General features: G+C 37.5%; 1 protein-coding gene across 1 annotated transcript in view; it reads right to left on the bottom strand.

Moving 5' to 3' along the window:
- The window catches only part of PAN3 (Poly(A) specific ribonuclease subunit PAN3), a 77,383-nt gene that overhangs the window by 9,215 nt on the left and 45,663 nt on the right, over positions 1 to 22,505 (bottom strand). Inside the window, exons 3-15 of the mRNA XM_065218449.1 lie at positions 13,953 to 14,045; positions 13,437 to 13,848; positions 13,135 to 13,235; positions 12,899 to 13,037; positions 12,682 to 12,831; positions 12,470 to 12,613; positions 7,443 to 7,559; positions 7,255 to 7,378; positions 7,065 to 7,187; positions 6,871 to 7,000; positions 6,674 to 6,810; positions 6,420 to 6,611; positions 6,184 to 6,346 (exon numbers count right to left, since the gene is read on the bottom strand). Of these exons, the coding sequence (XP_065074521.1) occupies positions 6,184 to 6,346; positions 6,420 to 6,611; positions 6,674 to 6,810; positions 6,871 to 7,000; positions 7,065 to 7,187; positions 7,255 to 7,378; positions 7,443 to 7,559; positions 12,470 to 12,613; positions 12,682 to 12,831; positions 12,899 to 13,037; positions 13,135 to 13,235; positions 13,437 to 13,848; positions 13,953 to 14,045 (2,025 nt within the window). The remainder of the gene's footprint in view (positions 1 to 6,183; positions 6,347 to 6,419; positions 6,612 to 6,673; positions 6,811 to 6,870; positions 7,001 to 7,064; positions 7,188 to 7,254; positions 7,379 to 7,442; positions 7,560 to 12,469; positions 12,614 to 12,681; positions 12,832 to 12,898; positions 13,038 to 13,134; positions 13,236 to 13,436; positions 13,849 to 13,952; positions 14,046 to 22,505) is intronic.

Raw genomic sequence — 22,505 nt, 5'->3', positions numbered from 1 at the left:
CATTGGCGTAGCTACTGGGGGTGACTAGAAGAAGCAATTTTGATAAATTATATAACATATAACATATAACATATGTATAACATGTTTAATCGATGGCATAATAAGACGTCTACAGGATCTACAAATTGGTAATGAGCCCAGGGGTTTTTCTTTAACTTCTGGGAACTTTGTTAAACTTCAAGGACTTCTAACAAGTTCAGGGAACATCGCAAAAATGGAGAAAACTTATTAGAAATTTTGGGAACTTCATAGATCTACAGAAAAAAGTCGTAGAAACAAGAAACTTGGAAAAGCTCTGAAAACTGCGTAGAAGTGGAAAATTTATTTGAGTTTGAGAAGCTTCGTAGAAGTTTAGGGCACGTTATTTTATTTCAGGGAAGCTCATTATTGATCGGAAACCTCTACATAATTTCAGGACACTTTTTTGGAGCCTCATGGTCTTGGAATTGTTGTGAAAATTACGTACAAATGCTAGAAATTTCGTTCGTGGAACTTCGCGGAAAATCATCGAGAAACATAGAAGTACAACAAAGTTTGAAGAAGTTTTGCGAATTTCGTAGCATTTTGAGGAGCTGCGTAAAACTTCATGTAAGTGAAAGGAATATTCTAAAAGTTCAGGGAATTTTGTAGAAGATCTAAAGATAGTTCAATAAACTTCTAGGAGATCTTGATTCGTAAAAGCTCCATGAACTTCTTGGGGGTTTTGAGAACTTCGTTAAGGTGATACTCTAAGGAAGCCTTAGTGTGAAACTTCAAAGGCACAAATGTCAGCTTCCACGAAACAAAACCAATTTGAAATTGCTACTCTCTGTTTGTAATAGCACAGCAAACAAGGAGTAGTAATTTCAAATTTGTATGTTTTGTGGAAGCTGTCATTTGTGCCTTTAAAGTTTCACGCTAAGGCTTCCTTAGAGTATCACCTTAACTTTTACTAAATTTCCTCAACTTCTACGAAGTTCCCTAAATTTATTCCAAATTCCATATTTTGTCAATCTCTTTTAATTCTACGCAGATCTCTGAACATCTTTGCACTTCTGGAATGGCACCTATCATCTACAAATATTCTTGAACATCTGGAAAGTTCCATGAAATTTAAGGTGATACTCTAAGGAAGCCTTAGCGTGAAACTTTAAAGGCACAAATGTCAGCTTCCACAAAACCTACAAATTTGAAATTGCTACTCCTTGTTTGCTGTGCTATTACAAACAGAGAGTAGCAATTTCAAATTGGTATGTTTCGTGGAAGCTGACATTTGTGCCTTTGAAGTTTCACACTAAGGCTTCCTTAGAGTATCACCTTAAGGGAGTTTTGTAGACGTCCAGGAAACGTTGCATAAAAATATTCTTTCAGACATCCTTTCTAGAAAGCAGGAAATATTCAAAAGATGAATATTTTGCCAAGACTTCAGGTTTATCAAGTTCTGAGGATCTCCAACTGTTTAAAAGTTCAATGTTCTTTCAAGACTGTAGGTTGTCCAGGAAGTACCGTAATCCAGGGGGAAAATTGATCACCGGAGTGAAATTGATCATAATGCGTTGCACTTTTAACTGCCACGTATAACATGGTCGGTGATAGATATCAATAGTAATATTAAAAGTATATCATCATGAGACTCCAATGATTGCCTTGATCTCTTTTCCTAACAAAAAGAAAAATTTATTGGATAAATTTCAATTTTATAGATCTGACGTTAAGGAGCAAACAATATCAACATCCAAACAAACGATCATAGGACTGCAGCTATTGATGTAATTACCATTCAAGTATCATGTTTTACTAAACTAAGTGTCAATGAATCCGAATTATTTTAAAAATTGCGGTACAATGTTTCAAATATCAAAAAATCCAGGGTTTTTCACAAAATTACCAGTAATTTTGAATTAACTTGCCTACATTTAGGCGCAACTGTGCATTTAAGACTTCTTTTTCGGTGTTTCTGCTCAAAACACTTTTCACACAAGGGTTTTAGCATCTGAATCGGATTCAGGGAACCCACATTTAATAAGAACAATTACTAGGGAACTGGGCACTGGGAAGCCATTTGAGGGGTTGATAAATTTCACCCCATATCGATAATTTAAAATTTAAGATTTCAAAAAATTCCAAAAAATTCACAAAACATTCTATATTATAATAAATCATGCAGGACAATGGAGCCCTCATTGATTGATTTAAATACCATTAGTTTTTCAATTTAGTTTATTGTAGGAATTTATTTATTTACGTTAAATAGTGATCAATTTATCCCCGGATTACGGTATTCAAAAGTTTTCCAGCTTATTGAATCTGATGGAATCTTGAAATATGAACTATAGATTTAATGGACATGTTTGTATATTCTCTATAGGGAAGACCCGTGCCTTAGTGATTTAGCTATATTAGTAAGAATTAGCACTCCAGCAGCTGAATTCCGGCATACATTTGAACGAAAATTGGAAATTTCTACAAATTTCTTTCTTTTCGATGAAATTTATTCCCGGAATTCAGCTTCTGGATAGTTTGAATGACTTAGCACATACAAAAATCCGTGCTTTTAGTGTCTATTTTATGATTAAAAACAGCTCGTGTAAATAATTAATTGGTTCCAAATGGGTATAACCAAAACTAACTTCATTTAAAATTTAAAAAAATCCCAATGCTTTTGAAAAAAAAATTCAATTATTATCTAGTCACAAACAGAGACGCAATGATTCAAGTTACGAGTTTTTTTTCGATTAGAATTAAAGTTAAATCTTGATTGACTTCGAATGTTTGTTAGTCCGATGCATCGAATAAAAAATTGTTCTGCATAAGTGCTTTATTACTTTCTTTTCTCTTCAAATATCAGAATCATGAAAAATTATAACCAGATTTTCAGTATTTTTCAAAAATTTTAAATCTTAACCTTAAACATATTTAAGTCCTAAATGTCTAAAATTTGTCATATTTCAAATTCAAACTCCTAGAATTTAATTTTGGTTCCTGTCTGAGATTTAACTGATGATGAAATATTCAGTATCTAAAAAAAAAGCTAGTTACAAAATTCATGGAATTATCTAACTCTGCGCATTTTCTTAAGTTTGAGATGGTTAAATGTTTGACATCCGGTCGCTATGTGATTTCATTACACAAAGCATGAACAAAGGATAATTGCTTGTTCAAATTCAGTAAGTTTTTAAGGCTCCCCCAATTGAGGTCCCAATCATTGCACAGTGGTCCAGAATGCAGATTTAGGTGGAATGATATGTTTTGAGCCTGAAATTGAAACTTTAGACTAAAAGTCTCTTCTACAAAGTTGTTTCTTATAGTTACGCCCTCATTTTTATGACATTGAATTCTAGGGTGGTTCCTATTATCATTAAAATCAAAAATCTAACTTTTTGTTTGAATAAATTAAGGTATACATTCTTCGACAAAGTTATAGCTGAGCTAATTTCAAGCAACTTTGTTGAAAATAACTTTTTTGTATCTCTTAAATTGGCCGATTTAGAGCTATTTTCTTGAATTGAGTTAGGGTGGCTCTTAAAAAACAGTTTTTTTGCTCTAGTTTTCTTATTTCGAATTTCTCAGCAAAGGTGTCGTGAGATAACTTTTAGATCTTAATAAGGCGCAAATTTTTGCTACACAAAGCTTGTCAATATATTTCGCCGATCAAGAGTTATTGATGTTTTTATACTAAAAATATGCACTTTTCAAATGTTAATATCTCTGGTTGGGGCAAACAAAAAAAAAGTTTTTTTACGGCATTTGAAAGGGCGTATGTTATTCTCAATCATATGAAAAAATTGGAGTTACGTTATTTTTTAAACTCGTATAAAATCAATTTGAATTTATCCATATTTTTAACTATATTTGAGTACATCTTTTTTATTAGAAGAGATACAGGCAACAAATTCCGCTTTAAAACATTTGTTTTAAAGAGTTTTAAAAGTCTCTAGAAAATGGCTTTCATGATAAATTTCAAATAAAAAAGTTATTGGCAAAAGATGGATTTCATAGGACCACTCTAGTGACAAATTTATATAAAATGTGCTAGTACATTTGTTTGCAAACATCAGGGTGGTCCTCAAATTAGGGATTTTTTAAAACTAACTTTTTTGTTTTACAAAATAAAAACAGGTGTTGTTCAAAAAAGTTGTAGCTAAGTTAATTACAAGCAACTTTGTCGAAGAAATTTTTTTCTATCCCTTAACGTTCTCATTTTAGAGTTATTTTTCGGAGTTGACTTAGGGTGTTCCTGGAAAAAATAGTTTTTTAGCAATAACTTTTTTATTTGAAATTTCTCATGAAAGTTATCTTCTAGAGAATGTTAAAACTCTCTAAGACGAATGTTTTATATCGGATTTAGTTGCCTGTATCTCTTCTAATAAAAAAGATATACACAAAAATAGTAAAAAATATGAATAATTTCAAATTGATTTTGTACGAGTTTGAAAAATAACATACCTCCAATTTTTTTATATTATTGAGAATAACATACGTTCTTTAAAATGCCGTAAAAAACTTTTTTTTTGTTTGCCCCAACCAGAGATATTAACATTTGAAAAAAGCATATTTTTAGTATAAAAACGACAGTAACTCTTGATCGGCTGAAGATATTGACAAATTTTAGCAGCAAAAATTTGCGCCTTCTTAAGATCTAAAAGTTATCTGACGACACCTTTGCTGAGAAATTCGAAATAAGAAAACTAGAGCAAAAAAACTGTTTTTCTAAGAGCCACCCTAACACAATTCAAGAAAATAGCCGTAAATCGGCCAACTTAAGAGATACAAAAAAGTTATTTTCAACAAAGTTGCTTGAAATTAGCTAAGCTATAACTTTGCGCAAGAATGTATACCTTAATTTATTCAAACAAAAAAGGTAGATTTTTGATTTTAATGATAATAGGAACCACCCTAGAATTCAATGCCATAAAAATGAGGGCGTAACTATAAGGAACAATTTTGTAGAAAAGACTTTTAGTCTAAAGTTTTAATTTCAAGCTCAAAACATATCATTCCACCTAAATCTGCATTCTGGACCACTGTGCATTGTTATGAAATAAATATAATCAAATTTATTGGTTCACCATTAATATAAAAGTAAGTTTCAATTTCATATTATTGGTCACAGAAAAAATGTACCCAATCTTCGCGAGTTTTTATTTAACTTTATTTTACCAAAATAAAAAAAAAATCAACAGGCCTCCCCTAGGCCCCCTTTAGATATATTTTCTAGCTACGCCAATGACAACAGCTGAGAACACTTCATGCAGCACAAACAATAAAAAAGCGAGTACAAGTGCTTTTCGATGTGTAATTGATTTGAATGGTTTTCCAAAAACCATATTGGTACTTCAACTGTTATTTTTAGGTGAAATGTATTTTAATTGGCAATTGGGCTCTTTAGGCTCGCAGGTGCTGAAGTCGCTTCCATGGCACTCGATTTTTGTCGGCTATTAATCAACAATTGGCAATCGAATTGGTGGTTCGAATATAAAGTTTTTAATAATGCTAACAATAATAAAGAGTTCGCCCATAAACAAAAATCAAACGTATTAATAAAGTATTTAAGGGGAAGTTCACCGCTACGAAAAAATAAATACGTTATGATTTTTTTTCTAAAATACTGATTTTTTTTTCTAGTTTTTCAAAGAAAACTCACGTGCAAACATTTTTCATAAATCATTATGGCGTATAGTTGGACTCAAAAAACCACAAAACATCGACTTTTCGATTTTGCTGAGCGTCCAATTTTTTTCATGATGAGATAGAAAAAATATTTTTACATGTGATTTTTGACAAAAATCTAAGAAAGAAACCGATTTTCTTGGATTTTAGATAATTTTTCCCAATATTCTGGGCCGGAAAACTTCCCCTTAAGGTGAAAGTTAATGCTTTTCCGTTAATACTGACTCCACACCCGTTCGAACCACACCCAAATTCAAAATGGACCAATAGCAACAAGAAATATTGAAATTTTGATCATAGTCGTAAATACAATATTATTGTATAGTTAAAATAATTCTACTACTGAAATGACAACAAGATTCCAAGTTCTGCCGAGTTTCAGGAAAGTCTCTAGCTATGGTCTTGAAATTCTCTGATCTGAACTTCTTCGCCAGATCTGAAGAAGGTCTACGGTTTGATCAATTTCCATAAAAAAAATTCAACTGTCCGAAAATAACGGTTGACACATCAAAACAAGAAAAATTAGGTAAGTACCTTCTCCATGGTGCCCGCGTCCAGCTTGTTGAGACACTGCACGATGTGGGACTGGTTCAGCCAGGGACGGCCGTCCTCCGTGACGGTGTGGAAGAGGTAATCACGAAACAGTTTCAGCATGTACCGATCGCCCGTTTCCGACCACGTGACGTCCAGGTTGAGTCTGAAAGATGGAGGGAATATTGATCATCGTTCAACAGCGCAGAAATCCACCCGCCAGGCAAGGCGATACTCACTCTGGTCGTTCGTTGATCGTGCCCAGCTTGACCAGCACCCGATAGAGCCGGCCATTTTCCATCTCCCGGGCCAGTTCATCCTCCTGGATATCACATTGGGATTGTAGTGCGTCAAGTTGCACGTAGAAGCGAGCGCCAATCATTGGCATGATCTCCGTCACCGAGCGTCGGTTGCTCGATGATAGTAAGTATCTGGAAGGAAACCGACCGTTAAAATTCCAACTTCGAACATTGATGCGACGCAACAATCTCACAAAATTATATTCCTCAAATCCGACGAGTAGTGACGCGATATTAGCTCAATACTGTTCTGAATCTGATCTCTTTGTACAGATTGTAAGCTTCGACAGGCGAGGGCCAGTATCAGTTTTCCTAGTGCCGTTAGATCATCCTGCGAACAATGGAAACAGTCAAATGTCGACTTGCGAGTCGTAAGCTACGGAAAACGAACCTGTTGATGATGATTCACAACGGTCAGGGGGTTCGTCTGGCTGGCATCGTACGTGGCAAGGTCCGATATCGCTACGCAACTGAACCGTATCCTCTTGCCGGTGATGATGATTTTCGTTGGGTCCAGTGTTCTAAAATGGCGAATTTCGGTTTTATCAAAACAACTTTTAATTCAACAAATCGAGAGTTCTATACCGGCAGGCCAAACCAGCTTGGTGTATTGCCCGCAGCCCGGCGGACAGCTGGATGATAATTGACCAGATTTCGTTCTCCGGCAGGAGCGTACTGGCAGCCGTCCTGTGAAGGGAACTTTTGTGACTGTGGAAATAAAATTTCGTCCAGCATTTTAAAATTTCAACGGCAGTTTAACGACAATTGTGTTTACCTGAAGGGTCGTGCTTCGCCGGAGAAAGGATCGGAATAGCCGTTTGTTGGTTCTGCGCTCGGGATAAAGTACTTCGAAAGTAACGTCTGCGATCCGGGGTGATAGTCGTACACTATCACCAAGGCTGTTCGGGGGAGATGGAATGGGGATGGTCATAACGGATGATTTGAGAGCTTGAGGATACTCACAATTATCACCGAAGGTTTTCGTAGTGAATACTTCGCGGAGTTGTACTACGTTCGTGTGCTGTAGCTTTTTCCACATATCGACTATCTGCATGCATTTGGTCGACTGGAGACGGAAACCTGTTGAAAAGGATGCAGTGTTGTCAATTGCATTTATGATTAAAACATGGATTTATTTCATGAAATCAATTTGAGTATAAATACATATAGGTACCGTAAACCGGGGGCAAATTGGTCACGATTTTTAGTGATATGTGAATATTTTCTTTGCTTGTAGCTTATTTTACATTCATTTATTTTTTAAACCAGTACGTGCCAGTACTGATGCACAGGTAACAAAACCTAGTAAATTGATTTGTTAAATTGTTTACGTAAGTTTTAGTTTGAATTATTATTTGAAAATACTGCTTCGGGGTGGAATTGATCATGAGTGTTTTGATTGTTTTTTCGGTACATTTGAATAAATTTAAAATTAGTCGACCTTTTTGGATCATACTGTTTATTCAAAGCTCAGGATCTTAATTTTTATTCCAATTCCGAGATTTTGAAAATTCTGGCTTGCCTCAAATAACAGAAAATTTTTATTGAATAAGGTAAGTACACCTGGTTAGGGGCGATCCATTTATTGTGTCACGCTAAATTGAGGAAACATTAACCCTCCCTCCCCCCTTTCGTGACGTTTTTCCTATACCTAATGGATTGCTTGTCACAAAATCATAACCACCCCTTCCCTTAGAGCGTGACATAATATGTGCATCACCCTTTATGGTACTGTTTAAAATTTGCTCCAGATTTGGAGTGTTTAATTTTTGGAATCGGTCAATTAGGTCCGGAGATATGTTCGAAGCAAGTTCCGGTTAATACGGGTCTAAAGACTAGAAGTGACACGTCAAACACATCATGCGATATATCAAAACACATTAGAATTCAAAAACAAGTTCAATGGTAGTCATATCGACTTTAAGCTTGGTCACGGCCAAAAAACGCGGCTACTGGCGTCAGTTCGTCGAAGGGCTATCGCGAAAGACTTCCTTGAAAACGCTCTGGAATGTCGGCAGGAGAATGCGTAACGCGGCATCGTCGGTCAACGAGGACAAGGAGTACTCTATCAAGTGGATTTTCGACTTTGCGCGTAAGGTTTGTCCCGATTCGGTTCCGGTTCGATGCAACACTTGTGATCCGCCGCTGAAAAAGGATGACATAGACTCCCCGTTTTCGATGGTAGAATTCTCAATTGCTCTTCTTTCATGCGATAACTCGGCTCCGGGAATTGATCGAATCAAGTTCAACCTGCTCAAGAACCTCCCAGACGTCACAAAGAGGCGATTGTTGAACTTGTTCAATCGATTCCTTGAGCTCAACGTTGTTCCGGATGATTGGAGACAAGTGAGAGTTATCGCCATCCAGAAGCCCAGTAAACCCGCGTCGGATCATAATTCGTACCGTCCCATCGCGATGCTGTCGTGTATTCGGAAGCTGATGATGATGATGGTCCCACCTCTTACCCCTACAAAGGTTTGAGCTGGACGAGTTATCTTTAAGATAATTAAATATAAACATTTTAACCAGGTTTGCAAACAAAATCGAGCTGGTTACAATTACAGATATAAATGTCCTGTTAAATATGCTATAGGCATCAACCAAAAACATTCAAAGGTGTAGCTAGTTATCAAAAGTCCAAGTATAGTCCTCGACAATACTTCCGTTTACACGTGACCTGGGATTTACACGTTTAAGCTTTCGCAGTGCCAGGACTATATCCAAGGAAACGACTTCCAGCCAATCCTTTACTAATGTAAGGCTTTTGCCACAATTTCCACGTATTAGTCATTTATACCTGTATTCCGCTCGCGAGGCTCAAACCATTGTAGACTACTCAAAGCTATTTTTACTATTACTACTACAAAATCAAAGAAACTAAAAATCCATCATCACCATCGAGGCAAACAATGTAGTTTTTTGTATATGCTACACAAATTACTAAAATGTCTTGATGACAGTCTCCATACAAAATAATCCGTTAGTGATAACTTTGTCAAGATACATGATTTATCCATTCATAAAAAATTAACTGCTCAATAAACAGCTTTTACATGTGAAATGCAGCGTCTCTTGAATTCTGTAAGTGTAGTTGCACGCTTGATGTGTCTAGGCATCGAATTGAAAACATTTATACCTTTGAAAAATAATGAATTTTGTGAAGCATTATTCAAAAGATGTGGTGTTCTTACTTCATCCGCGTTTCTAGTGTTATATCTATGAAAAAATTAGAAAAAATGATTCTTCTTCGTCTGAACAAGTGGGTCGAGGCGAATGGCTTACTTTCAGATACGCAATTTATATTCCGTAGGGGCAAAGGGACGAACAACTACTATGCGTTGCTTTCAACTGAAATCCAATTAGCCTATGCTGAAAAACAGCAGATGGGTTCAGTTTTCTCGGACATTAAAGGGGCGTTTGATTCGGTTTGCATCGACATCCTTTCGGACAAACTCCATGCGAGTGGGCTTTCTCCGATTATCAACAATTTCCTGTTTAATTTGTTGTCCGAGAAACGAATGAGCTTCTCTCATGGCAACTCGGAAATTGCACGAATCAGCTACATGGGTCTTCCACAAGGCTCATGTTTAAGTCCCCTCCTGTACAATTTCTATGTCAAAGACATTGATGATTGTCTGGCCGAAAATTGCACGCTAAGGCAGCTTGCAGATGACGGCGTGGTTTCCGTGGTTGGACCAACAGCACTGGACGTGCAAGGACCATTGCAAAATACCTTGAATAATTTGTCTACTTGGGCAATGAATCTGGATATCGAATTCTCTCCGGAGAAAACAGAGATGGTTGTTTTTTCTAGGAAGCTTTATTCAGCACAGTTTCAGCTTCAACTTATGGGTAGAACAATCACTCACAACATGTCGTTTAAGTATTTAGATGTCTGGTTCGATTCCAAGTGCACTTGGGGAAAACACATAGCGTATCTGAGGCAGAGATGCCAACAGCGAATCAATTTCCTTCGTTCCATTACCGGCACTTCATGGGGAGCCCATCCGGAAGATCTGATAAGACTCCACAAGACCATTCTCTCGATTTTGGAGTACAGTAGCTTTTGCTTTCAATCGGCGGTGGGGACGCACATATTGAAGCTCCAAAGGATTCAATATCGTTGCATTCGCAACGCACTAGGTTGTATGCAATCGACGCATACCATGAGTCTTGAAGTTCTTGCGGGCGTCCTCCACTTAACAAATCGTTTTGCGGATTTATCGTTCCGGTTCCTCATCCGCTGTGAAGTCATGAACCCGCTGGTGATCGAAAACTTTGAGAAGCTGCTAGAGCGGAATCCTCAAACACGATTCATGACCTTGTACTACGAGTACATGACTCTGGACATCGGCCCCTCCTCGTTCAACCCCAATCGCGCTGTCTCCCATCATTTCAGTTGTTCTTCCGTGAGATTCGATCTCACAATGAGGCAGGAGATTCAAGGAATTCCAGAGCCTCACCAAACAAATACCGCCACGTCGCCACCGAGAAGAGATTTTTCACAGATGGGTCGGTAATAAAAGCGTCCACTGGTTTTGGAGTATTCCACGATCTTCATAGCGCCCTTATGGGTAGCCTTCATAGTATTCTGGTATGGGTCCCTTCTCATTGCTCTATCCCAGGCAATGAGAAAGCGGACTCGCTGGCCAAGGTGGGCGCTATAGAAGGTGATGTTTACGAGTGACAAATCGCCTACCACTAATTTTTCACGATTTCTCGTCAGCAAGTCCTCGCCAACTGGCAACAAAAGTTGAATGATGGTGATCTGGGAAGATGGCTACTTTCTATTGTCCCACAGGTGTCGATCATACCCTGGTTCAAAGGGTTGGATATGAGTCGTGATTTTATTCGTGTAATGTCCAGGTTCATGCCCAATCACTGTTCGTTAAACGCCCACCTCTTCCGAATTACGCTTGCCGACAGCTACACCGGTGTTACACCACAGTACATCGAAAAAATTCAGGGTGTAGCTATCGGTTGCACAAACAAATGATGATGAGCTGTCAATGACTCGTGCTTATAGAAATTGCTGACGTTTTTACAAAGATGGACTTTTGTATACAATATTTGCAACATTTTTTGAAATATTTAAGATTACGTCACGTATACGTATATGCAAAATGTTTTCATGAAAAAAAAAAAAATCATAGCGAAAAATTTTCCTGATGAAAACAAACCACTGACGCAATCACACTTTAGCAATCTCTATTGCTGCTTACACTACACCGGTGTAGTGTAGCAAAAACGAAAACGACATAACTCAATGGTGTAAATGCAGGCGTTTGTCAATTCTATCAGTCAAAAGTGGCATTTTCTGACAGGAAAATAGTCTTATTTTTTCACTAGCAGCTGGCGGGTTCTGTCTTAGGTAAAAGCTAAGAGGAAGAGGAGACAACTGTCTTCTTTTTGTCTGTGACGAGTTCTTCTTCTCTCACGGAAACGACCGTGCCAAAACTATTTAACTATAGAGATTAGTGACGTTTAACGCACACACACTAACGGGAATCTATCACCATGTAAAGTTGTTTATTATTTTCCTCTGGCTAACCTAAAAATGTATGAAATTTGCGATTTGTTATGTTTTTTCCTCGGATTTCCACTAACACGCTCTCACATATCGCACCAACACAACCGGACGTGAAAATCTCAATGGGCAACGCAGTCGACTGTCAAAATACAAGAAAATAGATTCCCTGTGGTAAAAATTCTCACGTTTCTATACGCTCTCCCGACCAATCAGGCGCTTGATTGCGTTTGACAGAAAATTGGTTCATAAAAGTCCCCCTGTTGTCTTCTCTTAGGGTAAAAGGAAGTATTTAACTGGAAACTCCAGACTACTAATGCAGTGCATATTATTTATAAGTAACTTCAACTTCAGCATCCCCCCAAGTCCGTATAAAACTTGCAAAGTCTCCAATAATGCGAAGCAAACAGGTGGATCTTGGATATCATCACAGGCCTATTACCTAAAAAAAAGCAAATCTTACCATGAAGACGTCTAAGGCAGTATTTCACGCCCGTTAGATTGTGTGTTGCTTTGTAGGTGGACGACTGTACCGGTAGCTTGGGATGGACTGGCAAAGACTCTAACAGACTTAACGAATGATAGTTCTCCACTTCTAGAGGTAAATCTGAAAGCATAAGACAAAAAAAAAACAGTCAGCAACGACAGTTTCCATTGGAATGAATCTATTCAGACCTTGACACTCGGTTTCAACACTATTGACTATTTCGTTCCTAGATAAAATATCGTTTCTCAGTTCGTCCTGCAGGAAGTACGCCATCGATACTTGTGCCTTCACTTGCTGCATGTTGACAACGTGCGATGCAGGTCCCGGGTAGAGATGTCCTGGAATTGCAATGGACAGTTATTCCATCTCCCGCAATGGGAAACTTCCAAGATTCAACGAACTCACCTGGATGCGAGTAACTTAAATTAATTTGTGAGCTTGCTACGTGGACAAATGTATTATCAGTCGTGTTAACTGTACTACTCGGTGTTAATTGATGGTTTGCTGCGGTCGGATAGAAATACGTCGTCCCACCGACATTCTCCTGAAAGGTGCGGTACGTTTAATCATGAAAATGGGGAAAAAAAGACCGTTAGCATTTTTAAACATTCGAATACAAATCCTGAAAATTGACACTTTACTTGATGAATGTTGGTGGTAATTGGCGGTGGTGATGGTTGAGGCGTAATTCGGGGAGATGTATTAGTACTCTGTGGTGATTCGTTACGGAGTAAACTTCGACCTTGAAGTAGCAGCGTTAAGAAAATACAAAAGAAAAAAAAATACAAAAGCCTAATCAGTATCATTTTTGTCAGCGACTAAAAAGGGTGAACTAATTACTGACGGCTCCCAAAGGTGCTAATTAGATCCACGCTTGGCGGTCACCGATGCTCTGTCGCATTTCGGTGGAAAGTTTTCCGCTTCACAAACTGCACCAACTTACCCTTGATGGGCGTCACAGCATACGTTGAGCTATTGCTGAGTGAGCTACCGAGGATACTGCTCCCGTAGCTGCTGGCTTGGGACTTAACCCCGGAACTGTTTCCGTTTCCTCCACCTCCACCGCCACCTCCCCCACCCGCTAGTCCACCGTTGCCATTGGGGACGATCGCCGTCGCCACCGATGAAAGCTGTGCTGCCTGGGACTGGCCGGGGCCACCGGGGACGACGGACCCTGCCGTACTGCCCGCTGCCACGACCACCGTTGTGCCATTGTTTGACGTTATCACACTGTTACCACCGGCCGGCACCGTACTACCGTTGCTGCCGAGTATCGAGTACGACGAGTAGAAGTTTGGTGATGATGATGTGTTGAGACGATTGTTTGGAATGAATTCTGGCGACTGGGGAGTCACCTGGAAACAGCACCGGAAATGGAAATAAAAGCAAACGGGTGAGTTATGGCTAGCTACTAGCATGACGTAAAGAGGTCAATCGTGTGGACTAATGGTGCACTAACCTGAGTTTTCTTAATCGATATAGGAGAGTCTAGATTTAGTTTGCTGAGACCCGTTGACAACCCATACGTCGGTGTGGAAACGTTCTGTCGACTCTGAAATTGGAAGAATGTAAGCAGTTATTAGTATGAAACTGTACGGAAAGCTGGTAGATAACATAAATTATTTCGTGAAGTAATGAAATTGGGTTGTTAGCGGAATGCTTAAATAAAACAGCAAAAAAAAAGGGTAATCTTCCATTTAATTCCACTCAATTAATTTTGGTATCCATGACAGATACGTATTTCGACTACAATGTGCAGTCTTCATCAGTGTCATTCTCACATTTTATGAATAATCAGCAAAAGAAATTTTACAAAAGGTATTGACATTTTTTTGTTTTTGACTTTCGCACCGGTAGTTGCTAAGCCTATCGTTGAACTTCGAGCTGAAACTGATCGCAGAGGTTCGCGATTATTATTTTTTCGATAATATTGATATTCCCAATCATGAATATTGAAGATTGAATGTTGAGATACCCAAGGTTTATAGAAAAGGTCCTCCGGGAGATCCAACACATCCGTAAAAGTGGTCAATTTAAAAAAATAAAGATCCTCAGCGATTTGTTTAAGGGGTTAGGCCACTGTAGCGGGTTAAAAAAAATGATTTTTTTTTTCTTCTTCTAGAGTATAAAGAATACGGAACAATTCATTTTATACCCGAGAACACTTTCTTTCGCATTATTTGGTTTGGTACTAGGGGACTACCTGCGCACTCCCGGGATGAAATTTATCTTTAATCGCGTTTTTCTCAAAACCATGTTTTTCAAGTCGGGCGGAAACGAAAGTCACATTTCTAATTGATTAATCGACTTGTTTTTTTTTGTAGCTTGTTCTAAATATACATATTTTTTTGTGAAGCAGTTGAGTTTTTATCTTTATCTTTTTTTCTAATTAACTCTTATAATTGACATTTTTGCCTTTAAAATCAGACCATTTTTTTCAGACACGCGCCACGCGTCAAAAAGCAATATTTTTACAATCGGCCAAGTACTTCACTAGCTCCACCTAGCTTCACCTCCGCCCGCAAACCAATTCACGTCGGGGATGCCATCACTTAGACGACTGCAGCGCCATCTCGCTGCACATTTCAAATATCAAAAATTTGGGAAAATGTTATTTAAAATATTTTCAATAAAATACTGAAAATTGCATTCTTGTAAAATGTTTCTGTCCGCAAAAACAAAAAAAATCGCGAAATTGACCCTTTTTTCGGCTTCTACACTGGCCTAGCCCCTTAAATCACTTATTGTGAGGCTACATTAATGAATTTGAATCTGAGTCCAGCATGCTGGGAGCTACAGAACAGTTCTTTGGAAAATCTTTGACATCCGTAAGAGTGGTCAATTCGTTAAAAACTATTCTAGACCTCCGCGATTGTTTTGAAATCACTTGTTGTGAAGCTGTATGAACGGATTTTGATTTTAAGACCAACTTATGCACATTGCTGGCCACGGGACGGTCCTCCGGAAAAGTAAGAATATCCTTAACAGTGGTAAATTCTAGGAAAAAAATGCCAAAGCTCTGCGAATGTCTAGTAATTCAATATTGTGATGCTACATGAATGAATTTGGATCGGAGACCAAAATGTGTGCGCTAGCGTCCAAGGGTGGTTCTCCGGGAGATCTTGAATATTCATGAAAAGTGGTAATTTAATGAAAAATAGATCGGTGCAGGCATGTCCTTGCAGTTTCCTTGATCCGAGGGAAAATTGATCAATATTGGTTTCGTTTTTATTACCAGGTAAAAAAATAAATAAATGGTGGATATCAAGAAAAATTTTGATTGCATTTCATCATGTGAATGCAATGATTGCTTTGACGAGTTTCTAATTATATAGAAGTAAATTTTCCTGCATAAATCTCGATTTTATGACGTTCAATAGCATTCAAATCAGCATTCAAACAAATGGTCATAGGGTAGCAACGATTGTTGTCATTAACTTAAAAGTGATATTTTCATGAACCTATGTGCCAATGAATCGGAATTATTTATTTAAACAATAGGGTTTTTTTTTCAATATTGACGAATCAATGGTTTTCTGTGAAATTTCCAGTGATTTTTAAATTTTACAGAAGTAAAATGAGAAAACGTATCTGGGGGAGACGGGAGACACCTTGGGAGACACCCTAGAGGAGGAAGCCAGAAGAGACTTGCACATGATGAGTGTTCTTAGGGGTGCTGGAAAAAGCTTTCAGATGTAGTCAAATTAGTTTCTGAAATAAGTCGGTATAAACTTTTATTGGAAAACAGATGATCTTTTCCGCCTTAAGAATATATAGTGTATCGCAAAATTGAGCGTACACTCGGATTTTTTTAAACATTGTAAATAGTTATGTTGTTTTAATCTTGGCTGGTGGTTAAAAAGATATTTATGGATTTTTCACTATAGTTTTGGACTTTATTGCAAGAAGTTTGATTTATTTTAGTAAAACGCTCGATTTTCAACTTTTTACCTATTAGTGCAATAATAATGATCTTATTATGACTAAATATGAGCAAAATTTCAAGAAGTTTACTTCATTGTATTTTAAGATATTAAGGTATTGCAATAAAAAGCGTTTTTCTCAAATAGCTCTTACTTTTTATAAACGCAAGCAAATAAGCCCAATATTGTACCATTAATTGATAAATGTGTGATGATTCAGAAACCAAAAATTCAGAAACGTATCTTTTACAGCTGTTTTTTTTTAATTTAAGGACATCTGAAGGCTCAATTTTGAGATACACTGTATGTAGAGGAAACTGGTAGAAGCTCTAGGAGACGATTCATAACTGACGTAGCATTTTAGGGAGTAAAGAAGTGCAGAAATCGGTACAGGCCATGTATTATGTGTGGAAAAATACGCTACGAACGAGGGAGGGGGGAAGTTATTTATGGATGGTTCATAGGATCTTTTTAATGAATTCACCACTTTTGCAGTCCAGATCTGCGCATGCTGATCCCAGATTCAAATTCGTTCATGTAGCATCAAAATAAGTGATTTTAAAACAATCTTAGCTTTAGGATCTCTTCAACGAAATGATCATCTTTACGGATGTTCTAGATCTTCACAACAAGTGATTCTTTTTTACGAATTCACCACTTTTACGAAGGACCGCTTCACTGTGCCTAGAGTTAACATTTCATGTACCACCATTGCAAGTGATTTTTAAAAATTTTAATATGAGAAACAAAAATGATATTTCATAAATAGCAACGCTTGGGTCGATTGCTATCGCGCTGCCAAATTTGCTAACCCGCTGTTCACCGAGCGGCAGATTGTAATTTTCCGCACATGAATAGTAAACCCCGATGCGATTGCTCCGTTAAGATGGAGGTTGATAAAATAGCTTTAGCAACGCATTGGGTGCGGGTGGTCTAAGACATGACCAGAGATTTTCATTCCTCAGAAAAATCCCATCGACCTCGGCTGGGATTGAACCCCGGCATGCTGGGGTGCGAAGCAGTCACGCTTACCACTACACCACTGTCGCTGGCAAAGAATAGCAGTTTTAGTATAATGAGAGAGAGAAGGATTAGTATTTTCCATTTAATTCCACTACTTTATTTGCTTATCCTTGACAGATACGCGTATTTCGTCTACAATGTGCAAACTTCTTCAGTGTCTTGTACTAGTCGAGTATTAGTACAAGACACTGAAGAAGTCTGCACATTGTAGACGAAATACGCGTATCTGTCAAGGATAAGCAAATAAAGTAGTGGAATTAAATGGAAAATACTAATCCTTCTCTCTCTCTCATTGTACAGGTATTCCACTAAGACGCCCACATTCATCAGGAGCTGTTTTAGATTATTAACAAATTAGGGCCTGGCAAAGACAAATCGCAGTGACCATCAGACTGCTGAGATGGATTTCAAACTGATAAAAAAAAAATCAATGTGTGACTCTCTTATTGTCAATGTAGTTGTTGAAATTGATTTTTTTTTTCGTTTTTTGATAGCAATTCGAATCTTGAGTTACGAGAACATTATGTGTATGCACTACAAGTGCACCGGCTAGTACTATTATGGTAAATGTAGAGCTGGTTAATCACTGATTTTTACATATATACACCCCCCGAACACCTCAAACCCTTGCGCCCATAACTGTTACAAAAGAACACATAATTCAGTTCCCTCTTATTGACACTGGGATATGGGTAAAACGTGTATGGAATCAGCTCGCCATACACACTTGATCTAGCTCGGTAAAATCTCCAACAGCCGATTACGTCGGAATTCACTTTTGCTGATATCTCTACAAAATATCTGTTTGTTAGCTGATATCCCAGCAAAATGTTATTTTCTAGCTGAGTCTCGGCAATTTTTTAACTGAATCTCAACAAAATAAATTGCAAAGTAGGCTGTTGGAATCTTGGCGAAAACAAAAGTGTGTACATCTTAAAAATACCTCAGAGGCAACTTAATGACAGCCTCAGAATATGTCATCATCAATAAGTGGGATTGAGTTGGGAAAAATAGCGACCAACAACTTCCGAAACTTTTCCCTCAAAAACATAAGAAATACATCATTAAATTAATATTTCAAGGCTTGTTCCTATTAATTGTCTTTATAAACTCAACCATATTTAAATCGGTTGAAGCTGCTTTAGAAAACCATCGCATTTATTTCGACTTAGCACTACGACACACACAAAATTTATTTTTTATTTTTAAATCACTCCCTGCAAGAATACAGTACTCACTACATCAGCACGTAAAACAACTCACACAATTTAATCAGTTTTACTCGATTTATTCCAAAAATGGCTGAAAAACTGCATTTTTAACCGGGGTTTACCGGTAAGCATCGAACAACAAGACTGACACAGGCGCACGGTATGGATGTATGCACTAAGTAACAACAGCTTCTTGTAACCTATAATGATCGATCATCGGTCGTAGCTTTTTGTGATGTAAGGGGCACGGTGGCCTAAGCGCGATCGTTTTTGCCTACTGAGCAGATGATCGTGGGTTGTGGATCGTGGATCACTGAGTTGTAAGGGACGCGTCATTAGCTACCAGGCTTTAAAAGATGGCAACACTTTCCAGTGTGAATCCAGATCTAATTCACCCTTCCCACTAACAAAACCGTCCTTCCCGTGACAACCATAGAGATGCAGAATTATCTCGGTCTCTAGTAACAACGGGCGTCGAAACAAGCCTTTCCCTCCCCGATGACCGTAAGAACGTGGCAGTCACTGTTACTGACCTAAAAAGGCAGGATTCACTGGATATTATAGCATTGAGAATGGATTGCTAGAGGTGCCGGTGATGTAGTGGTAAGCGTGATTGCCTCCCACTTTAAAGGGCCTGGGTGTATCCCAGTCGGCGCCGCCGGAATTTTCTGAGGCATAAAATCTCTGATCATGCCTTCCTTCGGAAGGGAAGTAAAGCCGTTGATCGTCGGTCTATGGTCTTATAGGTATGGTCCAGGTAAGGGAACTGCCTCCAGTAACATTGGTAACATTGCACTATGGTCCGAATCGACAATTTAGCAGGAAAAAATTGTTTTCTCCGTTTTTGTTCATTTTAGATGCTAAGTGTCGTGAGAGAAATTCTCTGTTATCATACCACGCTTCTTTTGAGCAAAAAGCCGGTTAGGGTGATCCTCGTTTAAATCCAAATTCAAATTCTAACTTTTTTGTTTCAGGTTAAAGGTAGTTACACTGTTGAGCAAAGTTGTAGAAAATATTGTTTTAGACAACTTTGCTCAAGACACCATTTATCTATCTCTTTAGTTGACTGTTTTAGATCATTTATTAAGTATTTAGTTAGGGTGTCCCTAAAAAAAGTTTTTTTTTATTCCATCTTTTTTGAACCATTTAATTTTAGAAAATAGTCTTCAAAAAACTTGTAGAACAAATATTGGCGCATGTTTTTGCTGAAAAAAGCATGTTAAAAAGTCTTAACGTTAGAAACTTATAGACTATTTCGCCCAAAAACCAAGTGGTGTTAAAATGCTTATATCACATGGAGTTGGATCGCTAAAATTTTTCTTGTGGTATCATCTGAAAAGCTATACTTAAAGAAATATTTGAGGAAAAAGCTGCGAGGACAACTTTCTTTAAATTTGAATAAATTAATTTTAAAAATTCCCTAAAAAAACTTGGAAATTACATGTAACTTAAAAATGTCTAAACATAACAACATACTGTCTTCATCAAAATGGTAGGTTTTGACTAGATCCTAAAGTCTTGTTACAACAACTTTTTTGTAGAATGTAATATAAAAGAGATAGAATTAATTATGTTTTTTTTTTTGTGTTGACACCCTATATCAATTATAAATAATCATGGGGAACAACCTTTTAGTAAACTGTCATTGTACGGATTGACTCTGAAAACTTTAAATGGAACGAAGCATATATATTTACGAAACAAATATTTTATTCTTGAGGCATATTTCACAAAAATTAAGAAACAAGTGTAATGAAACTTGACTAAGTACCAGATGTTGAGCATTTTCTGGTAAAGCCAATGTACTATTTCTTGTTCTTTTGATAGTCAAGGATACATACCATCGGGGAAAATGGCTCTAATGTTGACTTATGGATCTAAGATTGGGCCCATCGCTAAAAATCTGCTATTTATCAATTTCATCATGATGAACGCGTCATTGGGACGGTACCAATGGATATTTTTGGTCGCTATTGAAAATTTATTCGATTGCTGAATTAATGTATGGGCCCAAATTAGGGCCATTTAGGCCGACATTACATCCTTTTCCCCTAGAAGGAAGTGTTTTAAGTTAAAAAAAATAAAAAAAAACTTCAGAAAACCTGCGGTAGCTTCAGGATAGATTGATTCATTTCAAGGCAGTTTAATTCAGGAAAATGTCGAGATCTTTTTCACTCCGAACACGATGCCTCTGAAGTTTTTGTGTAATGACAAGTTTGCGATGACATAGCTTAGCCATTTCTTGATTATTTAAAAAAAAATGTGGTTCTTCTAGAATTTCTAGGGCCTGTACATTATTTTCATTGTTAAAAAAATTGAAAACAGGGTAGCCTACTTTTTTAAAGCTAAAAGAGTCGTAACACTTATTTTTTAAGATGGGTTTATAGGTTTTACAAGTTGCTTAAGATTAATGGGCACAAATGATAATTAGACAGAATACAGTCATGGTTTCTAATTACGGATCATCCTTCTGAAGATCTGGATCATCCGTAAAAGTGGTCAATTCATGAAACTGATCCTATGTCTTCTAGCAGCACATACGTTAGGGCTAGCTTGTATATACCAGATTGCACGAATACAACTGTATTGCTAAATGTGCACGAACTCACACATGCAGTTAAGGTAAGCAGGTTCAATTCAAGATTTTTGGCAAAGATTCAGTCCTTTTGAAATCCTCAACTGATGTTGAACACTTGGTTTACAAAAATGTCGAGGAATTTGGTATAAACAAGATCGCTGATCGGCTGATGCCCATAGTGATCCGGGTCCATGTTTATGTCACGAACGCAAATGCATTCTTATATCACATTTCTTAATATTTGCTCTTTTACGGATGCTCAGAATTTTCCAGGGGACGGTCCCATGGCCGTCCGTGTTCGTGTTTACGTCACGACCCAAAATTATTTCTTATATCACAGTTTCAGGTGTTTAAAAAAAACCGTGGAACTCTAGGATCAGTTTCAAGTATTGACCATTTTACGGATGTTCCGGATCGGATCTTCCGGAGGACAGTCCCTTGGCCATCCGGGACCATGTATATGTCAAGACCCTAAATTCTATCTTATATGGCTCATTCCAGCTCAAGTGGGTACAGAATTTAAAAAAGTTGTGGTCGATGTTACCGATTTGAACCAAACTTGGCCAAAACGCTTATTTTGGCATCCTGTACAAACGCCTTTTTTGATTTTACTCAAAAGTTCCTAGATTCTTCTCGGCTACAACCCTGGATTTTCGAGATTATTAAAAATTTCATCTTTCAGAAGAGATTGCTCAACAACCAAATAAGCTATTCGTGATATTAGTTTTTGTTATAGTGACTTCAAAAAACAGACTGATTTATTTATTCATTTATTTATTCGTCAATCAATCAAACCGTAGACTAAATATTAACATTAGGACTTATGTTCTATGACTTCGCAGAGTTCTGAAATATATTTTTAATTCTGTTGAGTTCATATTTAGGTCAATCATTTCACAATGATGATTATAAACAGTCATCATCTGATTTACCGGTCCAAATTTAGCGTAATTGGTCCGATGGCGATCTACTGCGAACAATTGTCGATTGCGTAATTGTCGGGAAGGTGCATACAAATTTAACCAGACAATAGATCAGCTGAGTCAATGCGTTGCGAAATGATATTGTTTAATAAAGAAATCTTTGCGTAATCCTGATGTTCTTTCGATGTTTGAATGCTGATCAGCAAACAACGTGCTTCATATGACGGGAGAGGAAAAGCCGTCCAACCTATTTAACTTACGTAGTGCATATAATAAAAATTGCATTTGGATTGACTCTATTCGTTCTTCATGCTTTTCCATATAGGGTGACCAAACAACGCTACAATATTCTAA

Source organism: Ochlerotatus camptorhynchus, unplaced genomic scaffold, assembly GCF_037179485.1.
Source record: "Ochlerotatus camptorhynchus isolate MF236.1 unplaced genomic scaffold, CSIRO-AGI_Acam_v1.1 ptg000086l, whole genome shotgun sequence".
Taxonomy (NCBI): domain Eukaryota; kingdom Metazoa; phylum Arthropoda; class Insecta; order Diptera; family Culicidae; genus Ochlerotatus; species Ochlerotatus camptorhynchus.
The sequence above is the reverse complement of the archived record's forward strand: the minus strand, read 5'-3'. Positions and strand labels throughout refer to the sequence as shown.